Here is a 23,012-nt window from a genome sequence, read left to right as displayed (position 1 = left end):
GAGGAAGGGTGCAGGTGATTGGCTAACTGGGGCGGAAAGGGGGCGTGGCTCTTAGGTGACCGAGGGCCCGCTGGGTCAATGGTGGTTGCAGAGTGGGGTACGGTGCGTCTACCGTTGTAGAGGCCTTGCTCTGTTGAGGGGCTCGGCCGAGAGGAAGGTGGGCGGGGTCTGCGCCACGGGGAGCGGGCGGTGCTGAGGGGGGAGATTGTGGGAGCAGCCTTGGGATAGAGGCTCCAGGGGGGTGGATGTGGGGGGGGGGGGGGGAGGTTAGGTCTGTGGAGGGAAGTTAGGGCTCTGGAGCAGGATTGGGAGAGGCCGGGTTGCTTGGGGGGTTAGGGCTATCGAGGGGCGATTGGGGAAACTGGGGTGGGGGTGGGGTTAGGGCTATGGAGGCGGGGATGGGGAAGGCCGGGTTGCTGGAGGGGGTGTGTGGTTAGGGCTGGGGAGGGAAGATTCTGGAGGCCGGGGTGGGGGGTGGTGGTGGTGATGGGGGGTTAGGGCTATGGAGGGACGATAGGGCGAGGCCGATTGGCAGTGATGTGGGGATACAGGCAGGGGGGTGGTTGGTTGTTGGTGAGAATAAGGTTATGGAGTCTTGTTTGGTGGTGCGTTTCAGCTTGTATCTACCCCCATGAGCCACTCTGTCTTTGAAACTGGAATAAATAGAGGAAGTTGGGTAAATTAAAGGTGGTGTTATTGGACAAAGCGTGGCTAGTCGAGAACAGATGCCTTTTGCAGTAGATTGTGCGGTTCCTTGTTAAAAGATCCTCCTCTTTTCTTGTGCTCTTTGAACCACAATAGAAAGTTGATGTTTAAATTGTCATCAGCAGGATTTGGAGTTAACACCACTTAGAGAAAGTTCACGAGTTTTACCAAAAATTATCAGGACACTTCAGGCTTGAGCAGACATCACTTTGTTAGACTTTAGGATATTTTGAAGATTTTCTTTGAGAATGAATGTTGTTTGTTTGTGGTTATAATAGCAGCTAAAGATTGATGATTATGAACCTATTGCACAAGGTACTGGACACATGTATAGTGAAAGCATTGTCCCTTCTAGCATGCTAACAATAAGTGTAATGATGTGGGCTGTGGGTTTAATTAAAAATAAAAATGAAGGTGTTTATTCTGCAGCATCTGATGGCAGCCTCTAGGAAAAAAAGTAATAGCTCATCAAGCCACTAAGAGCTGCCACAATTGAAGTTCTGTAAATCCAGCTAACTTTTTTCCGCAAGTAGCTCTATGACAGCTTCAGCCTTGTTCAGTTGTTTGTAGACTGGCACCCATTAAGCTGTATATTTGGTCCTCTGGCTGCAGTGGTCTTGTGAGGAGATAGTGTTTATGTATAAGGTGCCTATAATCTGAGCGGTCTTCCTGCCTGTCTACAAAAGCAAAGTAAGCTTAGAAGTATGGTGGCAAAATGCTTGAAGGAACTCAACCACTGACAGTTTGGATATCAAATAGTTGGAGGCTAATAGTTCTTTGAGGCATCAGTAAAGTGCTAGGACAGCAGCTCTAGTGCATCCTCTGCACTCATAGCTTTTTTCTGAAAGGTAAGAGCAATACTTATCAGAGTCTAGTCATTTTACTTTCACTGGAACTTGGAAAAGGTCTGAAGCTGCAGAGATCCTTGAGTGGTCTGCCAGCAAACTCGGGAAGACAGCACTTTTTTGGGTGCATTCAGCTCACATTTGGAAGGCTTTCTTTATGCAAGGGCTAGAAACCCTTTTAAAGGAATGCTTAATTTCTGCAGAAGTTGATGTCTTAGGTCCTACCTGCTTGACTGTTTAATCAGTTAAAAGAGAGTACATTGGTGAAATAAGTCACATTATGAAGGAAAGATAGTCTAGGGTGTGGAATGGTACTCCACAGTTCATGTCAAGCTCTGCCATTAATTTGCTGTGGGGACTTGAGCAAGTCACTTCACTCACTGCACCTCTGTGCGTCTGTTTCCCTACCTGTTTAATGTGAACTATATGATCTAATTTCTGGTGGTGGTGTGGTGCTCTCAGGGACACATGACTTTTTTTCAAAGCACATTTGTCTCTGCTTGTTACCTATTGTTACAAATAACACCCGCAAAACACTATAATTTATTAAAGTCAAAGGTTATTTTTTTTCATTTGGCATCTTTGATAACACTATATGGGAGGACACTGGCACTGTTTGACTGTGCAGGGAGTCAGTTTCCCCTATTTGTGTGGATCTTTTACACGGAAACAGTTCAGAGAAATGTTTTTTTGAGGAAAAATAGGCAAATATGATTCACACTGCAGAAACTGGCAGGGGGACTTGGCCAGATGTCACTAGAAGTACTTTTTGCTCATTCTTTTAAATTGATAAGATTTCAAACTGATGGTGTCCCATTAATGTTTTTAAACTGCTCTGAGATCCTCAGATGAAAGGTGCTGTATCAGAACAAAGTATTGGTTCTAACTGTTTGTTTCTTTTGTGACTGAGATGAGTGTAAGAAAGCTAATGATGACCATCAAACTTCAGTTAGAGTTGTGAATAAGCTTGTCCTGTCCGCACTAAGGAAATCTTTGAAAAATGTCCCATTGCTACAAACACTGGTGTTTCATAATTTTTGGAGCCCTACTTTAAGTTTCTGACACTGCTTTTAGTGCTCGCACTTATCAGGGTTAGGTAACATGATGAAAGTGGTGGTGGCGGCACCCTGATCAGGCAGTCCCCAATAAGGCTCTCCCAGCATTTCATACACCTTCTGAACCAGTGTTATTAACCATGGAGAATATTTTAAAAATTTCCCTACAAAGTTCGCATTTAACTGAGCAATTGAAAATGAAACTGGCGTCTGCCTTGGAATCACAGTATCAATTTTGTTACATCAGAATAGTTAACCAAGTGAACTGGGCTAAAACTAAATGGCTTAGTAACAGCAACCAGTTTTTAAAATCTTGCTTGACATATTTCTCTGATGCATCATATCTATCTCAATTTATTCATCATGAGTTAAAAATAATAATTTTTGTTTATACACATACTACCTACAAATGGACATTCAGTAAAACAAAGGTTGAAAATTTAAAATTGATAAAAGGAAGTGTTTTCAGCCTCTGAAATGTATTGACTCACTACGTCACTGAGGCCAAGAGCTTAGCAGGATTTAAAAAAAATGGACACTTATATGGTTGAGGTACATTGGTAAGAATTCTTTTAAAAAACACCCCAGAGTTTGGAAGTGAGAAGCTCATGCTTCAGGGTATAAGTCAATCTCTAACAAATATATACAAGAAGAAACTTTCCCAATGGGCCAGTTATTCTTTAATCTGTATATAATGTTTTTTTGCATCTGTCTCTGAAACATGTGGTATTAGCCACTATCTGAGATGACACTAAAGTAATCCAGTATGCCACGTCCTAGGTTTCTATCAAGATGTGCTGTAGGATAAAAATTTGCAGCTCATACTTCAGTTGACTAATCCCGATGCTTTTAATTTTCAACTCACCCATAAAATTCAAACTAAATATTGGGATGGGGGTGGATTTCTAAAAAATGATTTCCTAGTGTGAGAGAGACTGCTGTTCTGAACAGACACATTTTGATCTGTATTAGAGCTGTTTTTCTTTTTTTGCCTTAGAATTCAACAGTGCAATATTGTAATATTTAAAACTTAATCTTTTGGAAGTACTTAAGGCAAGAAAAATCCTGTAACACTGTGGAGGCCTTAACTGTCAATTCCTGCTGACCAAAGTCCTGATCCTGAAGATGTTTATGCATGTGCTTAACTTTTCTACTTAATGGGAGCCTGGAGTGTGCAAGGTTTTAAACTCCAAGTCTTGCAGGTGTTTTCTGTTGTGATGTAAACATTGTGAATGATGTTAGATGCTTAACAATCAAGCATGCCAGTCAAAATGATGGTATGAAATAAACCCGGCCGTGGGATGGTGAGGGACTGTTAGAGACTTTTTTTTATGGTGTACATATTTACAAGGTTTTTGAAGAGCAGTTCTCTTCTCTCTCCAGTACTGATGGCTTTGTTTTATGCTGTCAGTTGAACGTAAATGGGGAGCATGAGGTAGATTTGTTCATTAAATATAATCTATATCAATAGATCAGGTCCAAGAAATTCTCCTGACAATGCTCTAAATCTTGGAAAAAATTGTGTATGGAAGGGTTAAAATAAAGTTTTTAAACTAGGCTTTTCTAAAATACCCGATAGGTTTCAGAGCTGTTGACAAAAGAAAACACTTTAGAAGTTGGATATACTATTTTTATATGTGAAAGTTGTGAGGGAGGTAATGAAACTAAATGTTTAAATTGTTCAAAAGTGATTCTAAAATCTGCATTTATTTTTCATACCTGCCCCTCATCTCTTTTTACTGTATTGGTGAGATCAGATTTGGTATGTGCCACTTCTGATATTGAGGGTGCAGGGAGAATGCTGTGGAGAATGGGTAGAACCCCATCTTAAACTTCTGAAATAGCTCCCTGCTATACATCCATGGAGGGACTTCTGAAGAGTTAGAGGATTGATGGCACCCAGGTTGGTGCTGTTCTAGCCAGATAAGACTACCTTCTGCTTAGGGTAATTTTTTTGACGACAGCTCCTTTTTAGCAAAGTGGGAGAAAATACTTTGGATTCAGTAGTGAGGAAAAAAATCTGTAACAGCAGTTTGTTCTGAAGAGTTAACAGTAACCATCAATATCAATACTGTGTGAACATCAGTCCTGACATGAATAAGAGAATCTTCTTTACTTATTGTTCAGCAGCTCATCCAAAAGACCTCACTGAGTGAGCCTCTGAGTACTTTACAGGAGGAAGGGAAGAAACTAATACACGTTCCTGACTGTTCAAAATTGCTGAATATACTCAGGCCACTAAGTAGCAATAAACAGAAGTAAAAAGCAATCTTTCGTCATCAGCATTACATATGCAGGTTTGTTGTATTTCCAGTAGTTTTTGAGGAACAGGGGAAAGAGCGAACCTCATGATAAGCTGACATCTAAATACCTGGACATTCCGAATGTAAAAATGCCAACTTGTCTTGCTGAAAAATGGGAGTAACTTTGAAGATGATCCAATTTTTCATTTTTAAATAGCATTTTGCATTTTCGTCTTTGTGCTCCAGGATGTGGCTGCTGGGAACATGCTTTCCATAATGATGCTGAAAACATTTTTTTCCTATATAAAGTCACAGTTAAGCTGTGGCACTAGCAGAGGGGAGAACCTGTTTTTGATGACTGTTGTTACATAGATCGTTTTCCTAGAATACAGGGACCCTCTGAGCTCATGGATTCTGTAAGGATTGTGGTGCGCTTAGGTCAGACAATTTTGCATTCAAAAGATTTCAGTGCTGATGAAATTGCCGGGCTCTTTCAGAGGCTATGTTTATACTTGCAGTAGCATATGGAGTGCACACATGACTCGGGTAGCTACATGCGGCAGTGAAAGGCAGTCTGCATCCACACTGGTCACTGCAGCATGTAGCTACACGCTGCAGTGAAACATCAACAAAGGGGGAGCCTTTCACAGAGGCAGGGAAAGGCTCTGGCAGCAGGACACTACACTGCAAAAAATAGTGTAGAGGTGAGAGGCACTGCTTGGGCATGTAGAGAGCCATGTAGGGTATATACCATGGGGGTTCAGGTGTGTAGAGCATTCTTCTCTTCTTGCCTAGACTGTGTCTCACCATATATAATACTGTTTATATCCATGCTAACTGGGTGTGCTGTGTCTGTACTCTGTACACTGCCATAAGCGTACATGTAGTCTGCGTCTCTGCCCCTTCATCCTAGCTACATTCTTATATGCCCCACCATCACCATCATATTTGAACCCCTTATCCTTTTCTAAAAGGAGTTAATGAGATGGGACAGATGCATGATAAATTCTTTTTATGACTTAGGGAAGGAAAGATGGTCTTATGGTTAAGGCAGTGGACTCGGACCCATGGAATATAGGTTCAACTCCCAGCTCCTCTACAGGTTTCCAGTGTGTCTTTGGGCAAGTTATTTAAGACTAAACTTTCCAAAGTGACTTGTAATTTGTGTGTGCCCAACTTCAGGCACCTTAAAAGGTCTTTATTTTCAGAGGGCACATGCTAAATATTTTTCTGAAAATCAGTCCCATTTTAAGATATCTTTAGTTGCACACCCAAGAATGAGGTACCCAAAATCAGTAGTTTCTCTTGAATGCTTAGACCTTAATCTCTCTCTGTGCCTCATGTTCCCATCTTCGTCTGTCTTGTCTATTTAGATCGTAAACTCTTCAGAATAGGGACTATCTTTAACCATTTTTTGTACAGCACCTGCCTCAGTAGAGCCTGGATTTCTTCTGAGGCCTCTATTTGCTACTACAATACAAATAATAAATAATCTACAACTGCCAGCGACTTCAGGAGAAATTGTTGGGCTCAGCTCTTCAAAAGATTGAATCCACAATGGTGGTAGAAGGGTGTGTTAAATTGACCCTACCTAACATCTTGAAATGCCGACTTCTCCTCCTCAAGGAACAGAGATACTGAGGGCTCAATCCTGCTCCCAATGGATTTAAATGTAAGCAGGATTGGGCTCCAAATGGAAAATACTTAGCACTGACAGGGTGGTTGGTGTCTGTAGACCCCAGAGTGTGTTAGAAAGGAGGAAAAGCATGACTATATCAATTTTACACATGGGGAGATTGAGGCACTGAGGTTAAACCCAGCAGGTTGTTGGTATGATCGAACTAAGTAATAGCAACTGATATAATCTATGAACAATCTTCTACTTGCATCAGTTTTATGTATCATTCTAGATACATATCTGGATGTTCTAGATACATATGTTCTAGTTACATATCTAAATATCTGGTTAAGGGGCATAACTATATTGGCAGAATAAATCTAGAACGGAATCTTTTGCAGCTTGTATTATATTGCATGGGTTTAAACCGGGAGTAAGACTTCAGGTGTCCAGTTAATTAATTCTCTCTAGGACATTCCTCAGAGGAGGATCACTCTGGTGCTAACACTTGTAAAACATGTCACTTGCTTTACCAGCATAATGGCCTAGCATTATGACTTTTGTATGGGTGAAAACTGGGGGAAGGGGGAAGAGGAGGAGACGGGTGGGAGGGAGATGTCTCTTCCTGGTCACTAAATACTGCTGTCCGTCACTAGGGAAGCTTCTATTCAAAATGAAACCAACTAAGCCCTAGTTATAGGAAATTCCTTATGGACATTTAGTTTTATGGTGACACTGATAATTGTAGTAGAACCTCTATTAGTGCTAATGAGTCGGAGATCCAATTGCAAATTACATGTTAACGTACAAGATTCAGTAAGAAATGATCAAAGAGCATATATAATGCACCATAAAATAATTTCTTTGACAACTTTCATTAATTTTGTTTTAATATTCATATTGTTCTGAACTGTATTTTGTAGAGAAAATGTTGTTTGAGTAGTAGGCAGCCTCATTTCAGTGTTATTTACTGCTATTAAATTTGTGCTGAGAAGTAGGAAGAGACAACTTTTGTATGTCAGTTTTAAGGTCTGGATTAGGGAGGTCATTTTTGGTCCAAAACTTTTTTTTCATAAATTGGTTTTAAAACCCTGAGTATAAATAGAAATAAATATTTTGATTACAATTTAAAATGTCTTTGTAAAATTTACTTAAAAATCTTGGGTACAGTGTTGTTAACCCACAGGCAACCTTAATTGTGGCGTTTCTTAACTTTTCAGTGCTTAACAATAGCAACCCCAATGTTTTTTTAATGTAGATTTTTGTGTGCAGTTTCCTAGACGGGGGGGGAGCAAATTGAAAAAACAGATGATCAAATCCTAACCTCTCAGGTGAAAAAAGGATTTTGGCTGAAACTTTCAAATGAAATTTAGCATTAGGTGGACACGTGGCATGGAAAATTTCAGCCCAAATGGTTGAAGCATGGCATAGTTATAAGCAACTAGAAATAGGATCTTTTAATAGGCAGTGTTGCACTCTTGCTGGACTGCAATATGCAAAGGTTCTAGTATCTTATTTAAATGTTTTTTGAGGTTCTCTATATATAGGTTTGTTTTAACAAGTTTTTTAATCCTTCCCCTCTTAATGTTGGTGCTACATGCAAAATGCATCCATCTTGAGTCTTTTGACTAAGAAGAAGTATAGTACCTGTTTAGTATCTATCTGCTGTTAGTGAGTTGTGTTCTCTGATGGACTCTAATAGAGCTCTATCTCTTACTGAAGATGTCCTACAAGAGGCGCTTGGCAATTGAGGGGTAGTTGTGTTCTTTTTTATTTTGAGTTGATATTAAATGTTATCATATTTTTCAGCTTGTGGGGTCAGATTTTATCTTGTAAACCCTATATGTCATGAAGATTCTGTATTGCTCATATGTGCAGGAGCCTGCTTCTTCAGGCTACTCAATAATATTCCTTATGCAATCAAAACTAGAATCTGGCCTTCAATATCTGTTTTCACTTCCATGTATTTCTTTTGGACAGGCTGTTCCACAATGGATGGGGGAGATGGCACTGCTGACCTTGTGATTAACAAGAGATTTGTGTCTGAATCGGAGCTAGATGAGCGACGGAAGAGAAGACAGGAAGAATGGGAGAAGGTTCGAAAACCTGAGGACCCAGAAGGTACAAGGATATAGTTTGGTAATTGCAGGAAAGAGATCCAAAGAATATTTAACTGTCCCTACAGAAATCAAAGGAACCAACTGCTACACTTGTGAGAATATTTAAAAGCCTTAAGTGAAGAAGCCAGGCTTACTTGTTAAAGAATAATATAAAAGAAATAGTCAAAGGTATGTTCTTGTCTGTTGCTCTTTTCTCATCTCTCAGAATGTCCAGAGGAAGTGTATGACCCACGATCACTATATGAAAGACTCCAGGAACAGAAAGACAAGAAACAGCAGGAGTTTGAGGAGCAGTTTAAATTCAGTAAGCACCAGCAAGATATTGTTCTGAACTGAAGCACAGAGAAGTGCCACATTTTTGGTAACTTGTGAGATATCTGGCCAGATTGATAGATCTTTCCTCTCTTTTTCCTACCTTTTTTCCCAAAAGCACTGATTTTTTACGTCACTGTTACTCTGAAATTTACTTGACACATAATTGAATGGATGGCTCGTACATCATAAAATGTAATAATTATTTGCATTAAGAGAGACTTCACACATGAGGAATTCAAAGTTGATTAAAAATGTCCATAAAAACTCTCATTCCTGTGAGGTATGGAGGTATTATCTTCATTATGCAGATCAAGAAACTGAGGCTGAAGTATGTTAGAATTAATGGTGGAGCTGGAAATGGAATCCAGTTCTCCTGACTTCCCATCCTGTGCTTTAAATATAAGACCATTTCCCCCCTATTCACTAGGGTGAATTAAGGAAAAGCTTTAAAGTTTCCAATGGATGTCATGATTCCCAGATCATTTCAGATAGCTATTTGGTGGTCAATCACTTTGTCAGTAGTGATCTAACAGTGAACAGTAGCTGTCTCATCTCTTAATCAGCTTGCTTCTCTTGCCCAGTTGAGCTGTCACAAATACTACATAATTTCATTTCAGAAAAATTCAGTATAGCTTAATGTTGGACTGAGATGCGTCAGTGAAATGGGCAGCAGGAGTAGGCTGACTAGAAAGGAAAGTGCTGTTAACATATATACCTTGTTGATTAATAATGTTGGGAAATGACCCATTCTTTTCAACGTGTTCATTGACAAGCTTTAAAAAAATCTTTCTAGTTTGTGACTTTTTTTTTTTTTTTTTTAAGGTAGACAGTTATATTGGGGCTAAATGCTACTCTTGATGGGGCTTTAAAAAGTTTATCCAACACCTGCAAGCCAGAAGACTAAACTGTACTAGCCAAAAGTTGATTCATAGGAGAGTGATACCAGTAAGATCTAGGAACAATCACTACTTCCTCAGCAGCTGCTGCTTATAGCTTTATATACCAAGCAGCTGTTGAGTAAAATTAAGGTTCTTGTCAATTTCATGCAGTTTTTCAGAATGAGACCAGTGAAACTGAATAGAGTCTTGTCATTTGCTGTTGCTGCTGGGGAAAGCTCTGAGCAGTAGCAGATATATTGGAGACTATTGGTCTGGAGACTCATGGGGCAGTACTACTAAAATGAAAGGATTGAAGTCAACAAAAATCAACTTAGGCCCCTCCCTTCCTCCTTGCCACTGGTCAGTGGCACCTAGATTTTTCAGGCCCTGCCTTTTGAAGTATGTGGGATTTATATCTGAGGGCAAAATATGGCCCCTTAATTTGCAGTCATAAAAATCCTCTTTAGGCATTAAACCTCATGAAGATAAAATCAGTGAAATTTGGCCAGTTGCTGTAACTGAAGAGAATTTTCAGTCTGGCCACAGACATTACTGGCTTTGCTTTTTAAGTCTTTCATTAGCTCTTTGAAATGTTGGTGGAGTAACTATATTACTCAGGATTTTCAGAATGCAAAGCAGTGGTAACTTAACTGTTTAAGTCCAGGCACTATCAGGAATAAATCAGTGGGAACACAGCGCTTCCAGCTGATGAAGATAATACAAGTAAGCATGCTCTTATCTAAAACTACTAATTATTTTTAAAACACACACAGACATAAGCAATAGGTTTAGAACATCTCAAATAATAGCCTAGAATCTGAGATGGTATTCAGTAATTTGCAGGGAGTAAAGTTTCAGGAAAAAGTCTCTCAGGATAGCTTCAGAGAACTGCTCCGAAGTACACTCTATTATCTAGCTTTTTATAACTAACTTTCACAAAATATATATATCATAGGGAGCCCTACTGGGTCATCATCTCTCCTAACTTAAATAAACTACTTATTAACCAAACATTCCTAACAATCTTAGTCATAATACATTTCTATATCAAAGGCACCCAAATTCAAGGTCTCCATCTACTTATTTTCTTTGTCTCAAATTGTTGACTCTTTTCTCCCTTCCTCCCATTCTGATTAGCAGAAACTGCAAGCCTGCAGCTTAGCTTTTGGCCTTGGCTCTAGAAGTCCTGCTTGTTCAATTAACCCTTAACTATGTGGTGTTCTGTTTTATTAATTCATGTTGGCTGAATGCACATAATATGGTTGCAATTAGCTTGATCAACTTCTGGGATAACATACTCTTCAATTCCAGGGCAACAACTACCCTTTGCAAAACAGATTCACAGAACCTTCTAATAAGCTATCTGTATCCTACTAGGAAGAACTGATAGGAAACCAGAATGGAAATTTAGGGAGTAAATACATAGATAACTAAACATGTAATTTTTAGCTAATTTGGTTTTTACTGTGTTTATAAATGTGAGTAAGTATGTATTCAGTAAAATACCATTCTGTGTTTGCTTTGTTCAAGGACATGTGTCTAAGGCCTTGTCTACATTAGAAAATTAGATCAGCATAATTATGTCACTCAGGGATATGAAAAATCCACTGACTTGCGCTGACTTAAGTTCCCTGTTGACAGTTCAAGATTGATGGAAGAATTCTTCCATTGACCTAGCTGCCACCTCTTGGGGAGGTGGATTACCTATGCTGATGGGCGAACCTCTCCCTTCGGTATAGGTAGTATCTGAAGCGCTACAGTGGTGCAGCTGCAGCATTTCGAGTGTAGACAAGTCCTTCATTTGAATGTGCCTTGATGTCTGGGAGCTCAGATGTAGTAATCTGGAATCTCATTGACTAGAAAATATTCTTTAGCCTGAAGAAGTTTGTTTTTTCTCATTAGTTAGAAAAACAAGCCAATCCTTGGGTGGTTTGTCTTTTGAAGAATCTGATATAAACTTAATTTTTTTAAACTTACAGCATGATCTACTGGTTAGAACAGAGAATTGAGGGTAGCCATGGGTACTCTTTCCTATCCTGCCAATGACCTTGTGCAGATCACTTCCCCTCTCTGCTTTAGTGGTACTAGAGATGCCAATCTGTAAAATAGCTGTAAATGATTATCTACCTTTTGTAAAGCCCTTTGAAATCTTTGGATGAAAAATGTTATGAAAGTGCAAAGTACTGTTGTGTTAGTCCTCCACTCTACCAGCTTCTTAAATGGCTTTTAATTTTTGCTTTGCATTATTCAGAAAATATGGTAAGAGGCTTAGATGAAGATGAGACAAAGTTCCTTGATGAGGTTTCTCGGCAACAAGCGCTAATAGAAAAGCAACGAAGAGAAGATGATCTGAAAGAACTAAATGAATACAGAATATCCTTTGCACTGAAATGATTCGCCGCTGTTCTGAGTGGAAGCTTATAAGACACTGAGCTACAGTGGGTTGTGCTGCAATCAGACTTAATGTTCACACACTTTTTTTCTGCAAAGTAGTTTTCTACACTGAAGTGTATATGATGATGATTAGCTGCCTCTAAAGTTCTTCATTTTTTGTTCTTTGAGCTCAATTTTTTGGTCATGTCTTCAAAATTTTTCTGTATGTTCCTGTTTCCTTCTAATTGCTGTTATCTTATTGCATCAGTGTGAAATATGAGAAGGATAGAAAGGGAGGAATGTATAAAGGAAGGATAGACTTTCCCTTTTTTTAACCTCTGCTTTAGCCCTCCCCTGTTTTAAAAAAGGCAGATCTACTTTCACCAAGCTTTTTTTTTTCCATGAGTACATTGAAAACTTAAGAGCCAAACTGTTTGAAATAGCTGTTGAATTATTGTCTTTTTCTATTGCTTTTGCAATATTTAAGGCTTCTTTCCCCCTCTGCTAACTGCAGGACTAGAAACTTAGAATGACATTATCCCTTTCCTCTACATGGACCAGCCATGCACATGTGGTCATTTGCTTCCTTTGCCCCAACATCCATGGAAATGAAAGTGCTTTGAATAGCATGCACTTGTAGGTTAGGAGCAGGACTGTTCCATTCTGCTTGTAAATTCCAGCTGGTCATGGAGAAGTGCTGGAGTGCACCACAGGATGCTCTTTTCTCCCAGCCTGTCTGGTAAGCCTGTCAATTCTACTGTGTTCCTGTCCTTTGCCAGACAAACATGCTGGAGACAAGTTCAGGACCTCAGACTGGGTTTGCATACATGACAAAGCATTGAGCTAGTTCTGACTGTTTTTAAGGTTGAGCAGAACAAGGAGGATCATCAAGCTCCACACATGATGAACGAATTAGCCAAATGAAATGGGGAGAGAATCAAGTTGATAATTGGTTTCATATACAGATGTCCTAAGATAATTCCAAGGTATATGTATTGGAAATTCATTACTTATCCATGAGACAAAGGAACCGCTAACATCCAACTTGATAGGATGGGGTAGTCTGCCCCACCTCCTCTTGCAGAAGCACCAGCCCAGAGCACAGGCCAGGATCAATAAATGAATCAAATATTCTCCTTCCATTTATGCACTGTACTAGGTGAAAAGTGTGACACCACCCTACAAAATAAGTATCGTAAAATGATTTTACAGGCTAGAACTTGAGAATCATTTTAAAAGGAAACATGTATTCCAGCTGAAGTTTCAGATAAAATGTTGCCGGAAATGGGAATTGAAATGGACAGCTCATGACCCCCAAAGTCCATGGTTAACAATAGGAAAGGGTTCCAATTATGGGTGCTGCTTTACCTAATTGTATCTCTAGGTAAGTTGTGAACATTTTAGGTTTCTCTAAAATTAAGCTTGACTTAGACTGAGGGTTAGCTGGCTGTACTAAGCAAAAGCATGTAAATTGCCCCAGGATACTCAAGGAATGTGTTAAGAAAACAAGGATATTGCTTATTAAAATTCTGAAATAACTAAACGCATTGTGTGATAGTTTATAGTTTGATATTCATGGATAAATATTGGCTACAGACGATTGAGAATTTCAAAGCATTCTAGGGGATTTAGATGCTTAATTTTAGTGGAAGATGTGTCAATCGCCTACATTGCTGTGAAATTCTCAACCATTTCTTCCTTTTTAAGTCTCAGTAAAATTCAGGTTTATATTTTAATGCTCTGTTCTGTCCAAAACAAAGCAAAATCAAAAGGTATGTGGTGTTAGTAGGGGTGTGTATATTAAAAATTGCTCCTTCCATACTGTAGAAGTGGCTGACTACTCAGTTTTTCCCTGTTAAAGAACTTTTAGTTGTCTGCCTGTATTATTTTTAACTTTATGCTTCTCAGAAAGTTTTGCAAATATTAGCTCTCTACGTTTGCTTTACTACTTATTATTTATATTACAGTAGCCTGTAGAGATCCCAACTGAGATCAAAGCCCATTGTGCTAGACACTTTACAAACATATTGCGAGAGAGACCATTCAAGAAGAGCTTGCAATCTAAATAGATAGTCACAAAAAGCAGGAGAAAGAAAATATCCGTATAATCTTAGAGCTCTCTGTAAAAGCACATTTTGCCTGTCACCTCTCCCAAAATGCTAGCATTAAACTATATCGTAGAACAAGTATTTTTATGATTGCATCCGGGATTAACACAAAGCTCTGTACATATTTTTATATAGCTTTTTGGGAGGAAAAAGTCACTTTGCTAGTAATGTCAATCCAGTAATTCTCTTACATGGGGATCTTCTGTCCATAGAATTAATTTAGATACAACCAGCAATGAGGTTATCAATCTCTGTAAATGGCTGTTTGGTTAGTAGTTGCTAGGGATTTTGGAGGTACGGTTGGAATGTTTGCAGATAATCATCCTTTGACAAAAATGTAGTAGCCATGGAATCTGTTTAAAAAAACCAAACCTTCAACTTGCTCAGAATGGCTCTACCTATCCTAGTATTGAAGAACAATATAGCAAAAGAAATGACAATAAGAACCTACCTTGCTAACAAGTGAATGAGCCACATGTTGCAACACAACATTGTTTTAAAGAGGTGTACAGCATGTCTAGAGATTGCATTTATTACTTCAAGTGGCCACAGGATGGCACTATTTTGCCATGTCTTAATGGTTTTTTTTTTGGTTTTTTTTTTTTAAAACTACTTAACAGCCTAGTAGTTGTAGCTGTGCTTAATTGAGATGGGGAAGAAGTCAAACATGACAGCTGGGTTATGGACAGTAACTATGTCCCTGGAAAATCAAATAAGGAATGACCCATGCTAAAACTAATTAGAAAGACTAAAATAGCTTCTAAAATAGCATGTTCAAGATTTCCAGTCAAAGTCTGTGTGTGTAAATACACCTTAAAACAGTATTTGCACAGTTTCTGCCACTTTACTGATATGACCTGCCAAGTCTGAAGTTTACTGTGTCTTGTGTCTTCCCTGCAACAGCTGATGTTGTCTCTTTATTTGTGAAATTCAGATTTTTGTGCTGTTTATAAGAATTTGTGCTGTCAGTTGTTTCAAGGAATTGCAGTCAAAGAAGGAACTGACTGTAGTTAAGGGTAATTTTTTTTTATTTGTAATCTTTTAGATTAAACATTGTTTTCGTATGTGCAATTGTAAAACTTTCCATAAGATTTTCAGGTCTCCATAAATACCAGACTAACAAATCAGCAAGGAAGTAGTAGGAAAAAGGTTTTTTGAGATGTTGTCAAATGGGTCCTTTATCAGCCAAGCTGGGGTCAAACTAGACTTCTCCATAGGAAGAGAACCAATTAGTGTTTCTGTAGACTCTTGGGTGTGACTTAAAAATCAGAAAGGTCATGGTCCCCAACTAGCCTTTGAGGCCTATTCAGACTTGCTTGCTTCATTACGGGTTGCATCTGCAGCCCACCTTTCGAATGTTCTATTTTAGGCTACTCACTTAATCTGTGGGCATTGCTGGAACTAGTCAATGATGCTGCTCATTAACAGTCAGGGCAGCATAAAGAGGAGAAAGTAGGCCATTGTTCAAAGAGAACATGGCTTGTTCTGTAAGGCAAAGTTGTTCTTAATAGGGCTGTGCTTATTATAAGCCAGGGCAGGGGCATCTGAAAATACTTTAATATAAATGTTATGGCATGACCTATCCTTTAAGATTGCTACTTTCATACTTGTCTATGACGGCAGACAGGTTTAAGCCACTCTTATTTGACCAGCTAGTGAGTTTGTATGTCATTGAGAAAGGAAACTTATGGGCCATAAATCTTTTGTATTAGTAAGTTCTCAGAGGTCTTAATTGAGTTCAGGGTTCCTGTTAGACTGGGTGCACACAATCCTTGCTCCAAAGAGTTTCCAATCTGATTTAAACAAATCCTCCATTTTGTTCACATGCTGAGGACAAACTGCCACAAAATTCTCTTTAAAAAAAGAAGACGCCCTCCCTGCAGGTTTTGGTCCTTCAGGGGTCTGGTTGAATCTGTCCAAGCCTAATCCTAGTCAGTTTTCAACTATATTCCTGACAGGGTTACTTTTCAGGCTATCAGTGAATGAAGGAGCCTGCTATGGAACCAGTAATGAGGCCAGCATAAAGAGATGGGAGAATTTTTAAGGCAGGCTTTATGAGATGTAAGGCTAATTTGTTCTGCTTTATGGTAGACCTAGCTGGATGAATTCTCCAGGTGTTGCATGGTTGAGAAGTGGGGAGCAGAATTTGGCCTACTGATTAATTCTCTCTCCTTCATGAAGGTAGGGTTGGGAAACAGCTGGTTTGTAACAAAAATGTCTGGGTCCAGTGGGTTAAGGAGGTCTTATGCCATCTTGTGCTTACTTTTTTTTTTTTTTGCCTTCCTTGCACTCTCCATGTTTCCCAAACTTTTTAAAAATGGGAGAGGACACTTGCCTCTAGGGAGGCTCCTCTGGTGCTAAGAGTACTCTTGGTTGGTTACAAAGTTCTTTCCTTGCTGTCCTGAAGTACCTGTTGAGGAGCAATTCCCACTGTGTGCATGCCATTATAGTTTGCATCCCTCTCTGCCTGCGAGTCCTCCAGGAAAAGGCCCGGCATTGGAACATCTGAGACAGCTCCTAAGAGTAACGGTGATATGATATGAGGTACCTCCCGAATGCCATTCAACAGGCTTCTGCGGGAGTATGAGGCCCTCGAGCTGTGAATGAACTCCATCTGCGTTAGCAGGCTAGACTGAATGTAACGCAGAGGAAATGTCATCTCTCGCATCCCAATTGATCCTTAACCGTTAATTCACAGCACTCTCACCAAAGTGGGGGTCAATACAGACTCAAAGAAGGAAGCAGAGAAGAAACTGACAGTGAAATCAGTAGAAAACAAGAACAAGTTCTCTCAGGCAAAGCTGTTGTCAGGAGCTGTGAAACACAGAAGGTTAGTTTCACACCTCTATAAATTCACAAGGAAAGGAATGTAGTTAGCAGTATGGAGCGAGGCAGGCCAAAAGCTGTCTCTGGGAGATTGTCAGAGGTGTGAACCGTACCCAAGAGGGACTAGGTCTCCTAAACTGTGGGGAAACTGGTTCAAACAGACAAGGCTTCAATCATCTCAGACTGTGTCAGTGTCATTAAATCATATATTTGGATCTGAAAATGACCTATTTTATAATCTTATTAATGCAACTTTTATTGATCCAAATGATTTGCATCACACATCAGCTTGTTTTATTGATACCTAAATGCATAATTTTAACTGTTGCTGTTGGGTTTTTTTGATTCTGCTTTATAGAAAATAATTCATTGTACAAATCTTGATCCCGAGGTAATGTGCAAGCGTCTCTTGTTCCCCACCACTTTGACTTGACAGTGTTAATGCAAACCCATTGCTTCCCAAAGGATAGGGCAATTTTATGTCAGTGGCCTATTTGCTATTTTGCCTCTTTGAGACTCCCGTCATAGCTACCAGTTACAATATTGTGTAGTGGGAACAACTGTCCAGTAGAGATTAGACTGTTACCACAAACTCAGGCTATGGAAGTGCAACCAGACGTGCCATAAGCAGCTCACGTAGACACACAGGCGAGCTGGCTAAAAATAGCAGTGTGGATGCGGCACTGTGGGCTGTGCAAGCCTCCTGGCTATGTATTCTCATCGCTAGCTTGCTCTGCTGCTTCCTCACTGCTATTTTTTAGCAAGCTGTCTGGATTACAGCTAGCAGGAGTATGTCTCCATGAGCTGCAAAGCAGCAGACATAGCTTCACTTCCCATAGACCACCCAATGCTCATCTGATATCAGTGACTGTCAGTTAGGATCCAGAGTAAATCGGCACTTGAATCTGGTTTTAGTTGAAGGTATAGGAGATTCCTTCGTATGCTTCTGTTTTGTGGTGAGTGTTTCATCCCCAGTAAAAGTGAAACTGTTCATGGCATAATCTAGGAAGCTGGCTTCGGTAAATTCAGCACAGGAATGTCTCAAAACTCCTTTTTCAATCCAGGATATACAACTTGGATAGGTTTTTAAAAAGGGAACAAAACTCAGATGTTAACTAGCAGCCAAAGATCTATTTTTCTCCCTATCCATTGGCATCTAAGCAGTAGTTTCTGGCATATTGCTTGATGGCACATCTGATGGCTGCAGATGGTATCTATTTGAAGAGAGAGTTTCAAAATTGACATGTCAGTGCAGTCTTGACATTGTCAGTCACTTTTTCTTCTATTTCAAGCTACTTGAGATTGTGAAGCCTCAGTTTCATCTGTCTGGGCATTATAGCCCACCCTTGCCGGTAAATGGACATGTATTATTGGAGATTTATTCTGTAACTAACTTTTCAATGCAGGGAGATGCTTCACTGTCCCCTCAGAAATGAAGGGGACGAGTCTTCACACTTACTATTGGTGTACTATAGAACGTTGCTGAATGATTCAACATATAACATGGGAAATCAGAGGAACAGTATATTCCCTTCACCCCACCCCATCCCAGGGATAATATATAGCAGGCACTGCCATACAGGAGAGGATGAGCAGTACCTAATTGACTAGTGAAGGGATGGCTGTGAAATGGTTTTTCTAAGTAGAAGCATTTGGAGGACTATAGAAGGGACACTACTTTTCCCCAGTGCTGTATGATACCTTTTAGATCTGAAGAAAAAAGCCTGCTAACAAAGGATTTTGATCAGATGAATGCTGTCCCTGAGTATAAAGAGATGCAAACTTATTTGGGGTTTTTTCTTGGACACAAACTCTTAAATATTTTAAGATTTAATAGTCTCAGCTAGGTGGGCAGCTCTGTGACTAGTGCTGTGTTCCCATACAAAAGATCTGGCTTTGATTCCTAGATCTGGATTTCTACTCCCCGACTTGGCAAAGGAGAGGAATACAGTGTGTTATAGGCTGAATGTGTTGATAATCTACAGATTCCCTTCTAGGATCCCATAGTGATCCTTCCCAATTTGCAGCAGAATTAGTACTGATTGCACTCATCTAAGTAGTTGGCTGGAGTTCTCCTGGGAACTCAAGGCAAATCTAGTTTTATGATTTGTGACTGTTTTCTGACTAACCAGGTGACTCCACATTCTCTTACAGTTCAGAAGGTGGCAACAGTGTGAAGAGACTCAAACTAGACACTGACAACGATAAGAATTCAGGTGTGTTTTGGCCTTGGAATTTGATATGTAGAGCACTTTATATCTGAATCTGTAACTTATTTGCCATTGTTACATCTGCTATAAGGGCTCATTTATTCTCCTCCAAGTTTGAAGATTAAGACTGTGTTGCATGTAGACTTTTTTTAATAACATCTCCTACTCCCAAATATTTCCAAATGCTTTGCAGAGCAATAGATGGTCATTGCAACTACGGTGGCCCAAAGCCTCAGATATTTAGGTGCCTAAGTCCCAGAGCTAGGTACCTAAATACCTTTGCTCTGTGCAGGACAAACTTGGCAGCCATTTAGGCACTTATTACCATGCAATCTTGATTAAGACAAGGCTCCTGCTAAGGTGGTCTACTATTTGATTATAGAGGGCCATTGGTCAGGGTTCTTCCCCAACTGCCAAGGGATATTTTGCCTTTGTATGAATAATGACCATCCTTGGGCAGAGTCAGATAGCGGCTCTAGTTTTCAGGGGATTGAAACTTACGGTCCCTAGCAGTTTAAGTCCCCTTTCACTTCAGATTTTTTTAAAATAAAACTATATAAAAAGCTATCACACAAGCAGACTAGCTATGCTATAACCTGCCGTGTCTATGATAAACACAACTGCCAAAAAAAAACAAAACAAAAAGGTAGCATTGGTGCAAAATGGAGAGAGCAGCACCACTTGTTAGTAATGGTGAATTTAATGCTCATGAAGAGGTAGCAGTGAAATTCTAACTACTCAAGGAGCCAGCAATTCCAGAAATTGAGGTTGCACCCACAAAGTTAAATCAATCACATTACATGTCTAAATAAACAATATCACTACATAAAGGATGTGCAGTATGGTTGAGTTAACTTTGTGAATGTAGCCTAATGCTTGAGATTGCCTGACCTGCTTGGTTTTGTGTTGTTGCTAGTTTTTGTTTTTTTGTGTTTTAAGGGGTGAGGGTGTTTTTAAAAGGTAAATCCTAAACTGTTTGGTGTTCGGGAACTCACAAGTTTGAACAAAAATACTTAAAAATCCCTTGGTCCTGGGCCAATACTAAAGGCTACTTGACCTGACAGCTCTTCATGTGCAGAATGTAAGCCAAACAGCTATTAAGACTAATCGTTACCCAAACTTGCAAGTGCTTTGCTTTTTGGAGCTTACAGGCTTCACTGGCCTTACCAGTAGAAAGAGATGCTCCAACAGGAGTATGCTTAAGAAGTGGGCAAAAAGAGTATCCTTGAGAAAGGAGCAAAAGTTCAGTCATGCATAAAATAAGCTCACTCATGCATAAAATTGTCAATTTAAGTTTTTAAAATACTGATTGTCCTGCTTTTCAAATCTCAGTAAGATGTACAAAGGAAGCTAAGTTAGACATGACTTGCTTGAGCTATTCTTGAGCTAGCTGGGAACTAGTTTTGTCATCCAAACCAATAGGGGACAAATGTGACTCCTGTACTGAGGTCATCTGATTTTGTTCAAACCTTTTGAGCTATTAACCTTTTGAGCAATGGACAGCCTAGGAAGCTTCAGCCTGAGACAAATGTGTTTGAGAAAGTCATGGGTAACCAGAAAAAAGGAAGTAGAATCAAGCTGAATGTCAGTCTTAATTGTTGTAGCCTTTATTGTCAAGAGAGAATAGCTTTTACTACCTAGACACCCCCACAAGAGTGGAAGCAAGATCAAGTTGTATAACTACACCCCGAGGCATAGTCTGAAACTCCACATGTTGAATTAACTGTGTTTCCAACATTCTAAAAGCTAACTAGCTGCGGAGTGCTGGAGACATTGCTTTATTCCATTTATTAGTTAGTCAGTCGTTTTCGCAACTAAGTTATTACATGGCAAAATTTATCAAATATCTGAAGCAGAACCATTTAGTGTTCATGGAATGTATTAAATTGATGGTCTTAGAAGGAAATACTGCAGTCATAGGACAGGACTGGATTTGCCTACTGCGTTGTAGCCCCTCCCTTCGGACTGGAGGAAGTTTTCGTGTAGCAAAGCTACTATAGCTATATTGGGTAAGTAAACTTGTACAGTGTTCAAGAGGCAATAGCTTAGGTATAGCATCTGGTTATACACTGATTAAAACTATCTGTGTCTCATGCACCTGCTTTTTGAAGATGGTAATGGTTTGTTAATGTGTCTTTCAGAGAAGCCATCTTGTGTTCCACTCGGGAGCAGCTCAATGAGTGGCCCTGCAGTCCACTGCCCCTCAGCAGCTGTGTGCATTGGTATCCTCCCAGGCCTTGGAGCCTACTCGGGAAGCAGCGATTCTGAGTCCAGTTCAGATAGTGAAGGCACCATTAACTCCACTGGAAAGATAGTCTCCTCTGTCTTTCGTAGCAACAGTTTCTTTGATGGTCCATAACATAAAATCCCTTCATCTTAATGTAGCTTGGAAAGATACCCTATGCCCTTGAGGGTGAAAGATGCATTTCTTCCCCAGGCATACCCTTCCTAGCTAACCTCTTCAGTTTAACTTTCTGGGTACCCTCACTTAATACCAAAATATTCACTTAGATATCTTTCCCACAACACTTCCATTGCTGAGGTGCATACTGAGCCTGTTTGATAGGTTTCTACTCTAAAACTCTGAGGGGAAAATACAGCTATTGTAACAAAATTATTGGGGGGTAGAAAGCCTTATCTTTTAAAGTTCTTATGGAAAGAAAGAAAGATTTTCCTGGTGATCAAAGATGAGTTTTTACAAGGCTAAAGCATTCAGTTGAAGCACCAAAATCTTGTAAAAATGGCCATGTGTTCTGTTTTAAAATGTCACTTTTCATTCTGTATTTGAGAAGTGGGGGCAGAATAAAATCAAGCAGATGGTGAAATGTAGATTGCCGTGACACTGTAAAGAAGTTTGTTACATGATTAAAGAAATTCTGAATGCATTTTTATCTTGGCTTTCGCCATTCATAGTTCAGTGATAAGTCCTGCCTGTTCTATTAAGCAATTTCTACTGTGCCCCGCCCCTTACCATTAATGAGATCAGAGAGCAGCACAGGCCGGCACCCTACAAAATATGAAGAGGCAGCAACAGAAGACCCTTGATCTGAATGGAGATCTCTTCCCAGAGAGCAGACTTCAGAAAAATCGTCTTCTTGTTTAGTGCAAACCAATTGTCCTCCCACAGGATTCCTTTTATCAAAGCAAAATTATTCAGTTTTTCAAACTTCTGCCCATGTCAATGGTAGGATAAGGCTTAACTTTCTGAGTACAGACGAGTGCTATCCTTCAAAGGTATATAAACATACAGGAAATTGAGTTCAGGTACATATACAGATTAAGTGCACACAAATGATTTGTCTTTCTCAGCTGGATGATGACTCAATGCTTGGCATTGTCTGTGTCAAACTTCAATAGTTAAAGAATCCCCATTGGAAAATGTTTATGGACACTAGCGGTTAAGGATCAAATGTTCGCCCGCTTCTTCTTGTGTGTGTGTATCCTCTCTATTTGTAGACTAATAAATGTGGTGACTATCCGCTTTCCTCCAAGAGAAGGATGTCTTAAAGTAGCTACAAGTCTTGCCTCCACCAGGCAGATGAGTGGGGAAATCAAAAGTCACTAAAACGTTGATCTCCGTATGGCCATGCTGCTGTTGGCACCATGCCTAAGGAGCGTGGGGGTGTGTGACTACACACAGCACTGCAGTGGCACTTAGTGAAGACGCTACCTATGTCAATGGGAGAGCTTCTCTTGTCGGCGGAGGTACTTCTCCT

The 23,012-nt window shown here is 39.8% G+C and overlaps 1 protein-coding gene across 3 annotated transcripts; it reads left to right on the top strand.

Moving 5' to 3' along the window:
* Positions 1-46: 46 nt before the first annotated feature.
* On the top strand, positions 47-22,181 carry PSME3IP1 (proteasome activator subunit 3 interacting protein 1). Of its 3 annotated transcripts, none has more exons than XM_067552204.1 (7): positions 47-157; positions 8,447-8,587; positions 8,792-8,890; positions 12,031-12,153; positions 16,958-17,090; positions 19,241-19,302; positions 21,438-22,181. In XM_067552204.1, exons 2-7 carry the CDS (start codon positions 8,458-8,460, stop codon positions 21,653-21,655), a joined length of 765 nt encoding a protein of 254 aa, XP_067408305.1. In that variant the 5' UTR covers positions 47-157; positions 8,447-8,457; the 3' UTR covers positions 21,656-22,181. The 3 variants fall into 3 exon arrangements, with proteins under 3 accessions (XP_067408305.1, XP_067408297.1, XP_067408314.1); XM_067552196.1 differs by having other exon boundaries at positions 48-97; XM_067552213.1 differs by having other exon boundaries at positions 83-102.
* The last annotated feature ends 831 nt before the right edge of the window (positions 22,182-23,012 follow it).

The sequence above is a fragment of the Emydura macquarii genome, unplaced genomic scaffold (assembly GCF_026122565.2).
Source record: "Emydura macquarii macquarii isolate MOO-44397 ecotype Brisbane River unplaced genomic scaffold, CSIRO-AGI_Emac_v2 contig_295, whole genome shotgun sequence".
Classification (NCBI taxonomy): Eukaryota; Metazoa; Chordata; order Testudines; family Chelidae; genus Emydura; species Emydura macquarii.
The sequence above is the reverse complement of the archived record's forward strand: the minus strand, read 5'-3'. Positions and strand labels throughout refer to the sequence as shown.

What these genes read in the sequence shown, in the direction of transcription:
- PSME3IP1 (XM_067552196.1), top strand. An exon ending in TGAGGAGCAGTTTAAATTCA is followed by an intron (nt 8,891 to 12,030) that starts GTAAGCACCAGC and finishes TGCATTATTCAG; the next exon opens with AAAATATGGTAAGAGGCTTA. An exon ending in TGACAACGATAAGAATTCAG is followed by an intron (nt 19,303 to 21,437) that starts GTGTGTTTTGGC and finishes TGTGTCTTTCAG; the next exon opens with AGAAGCCATCTTGTGTTCCA.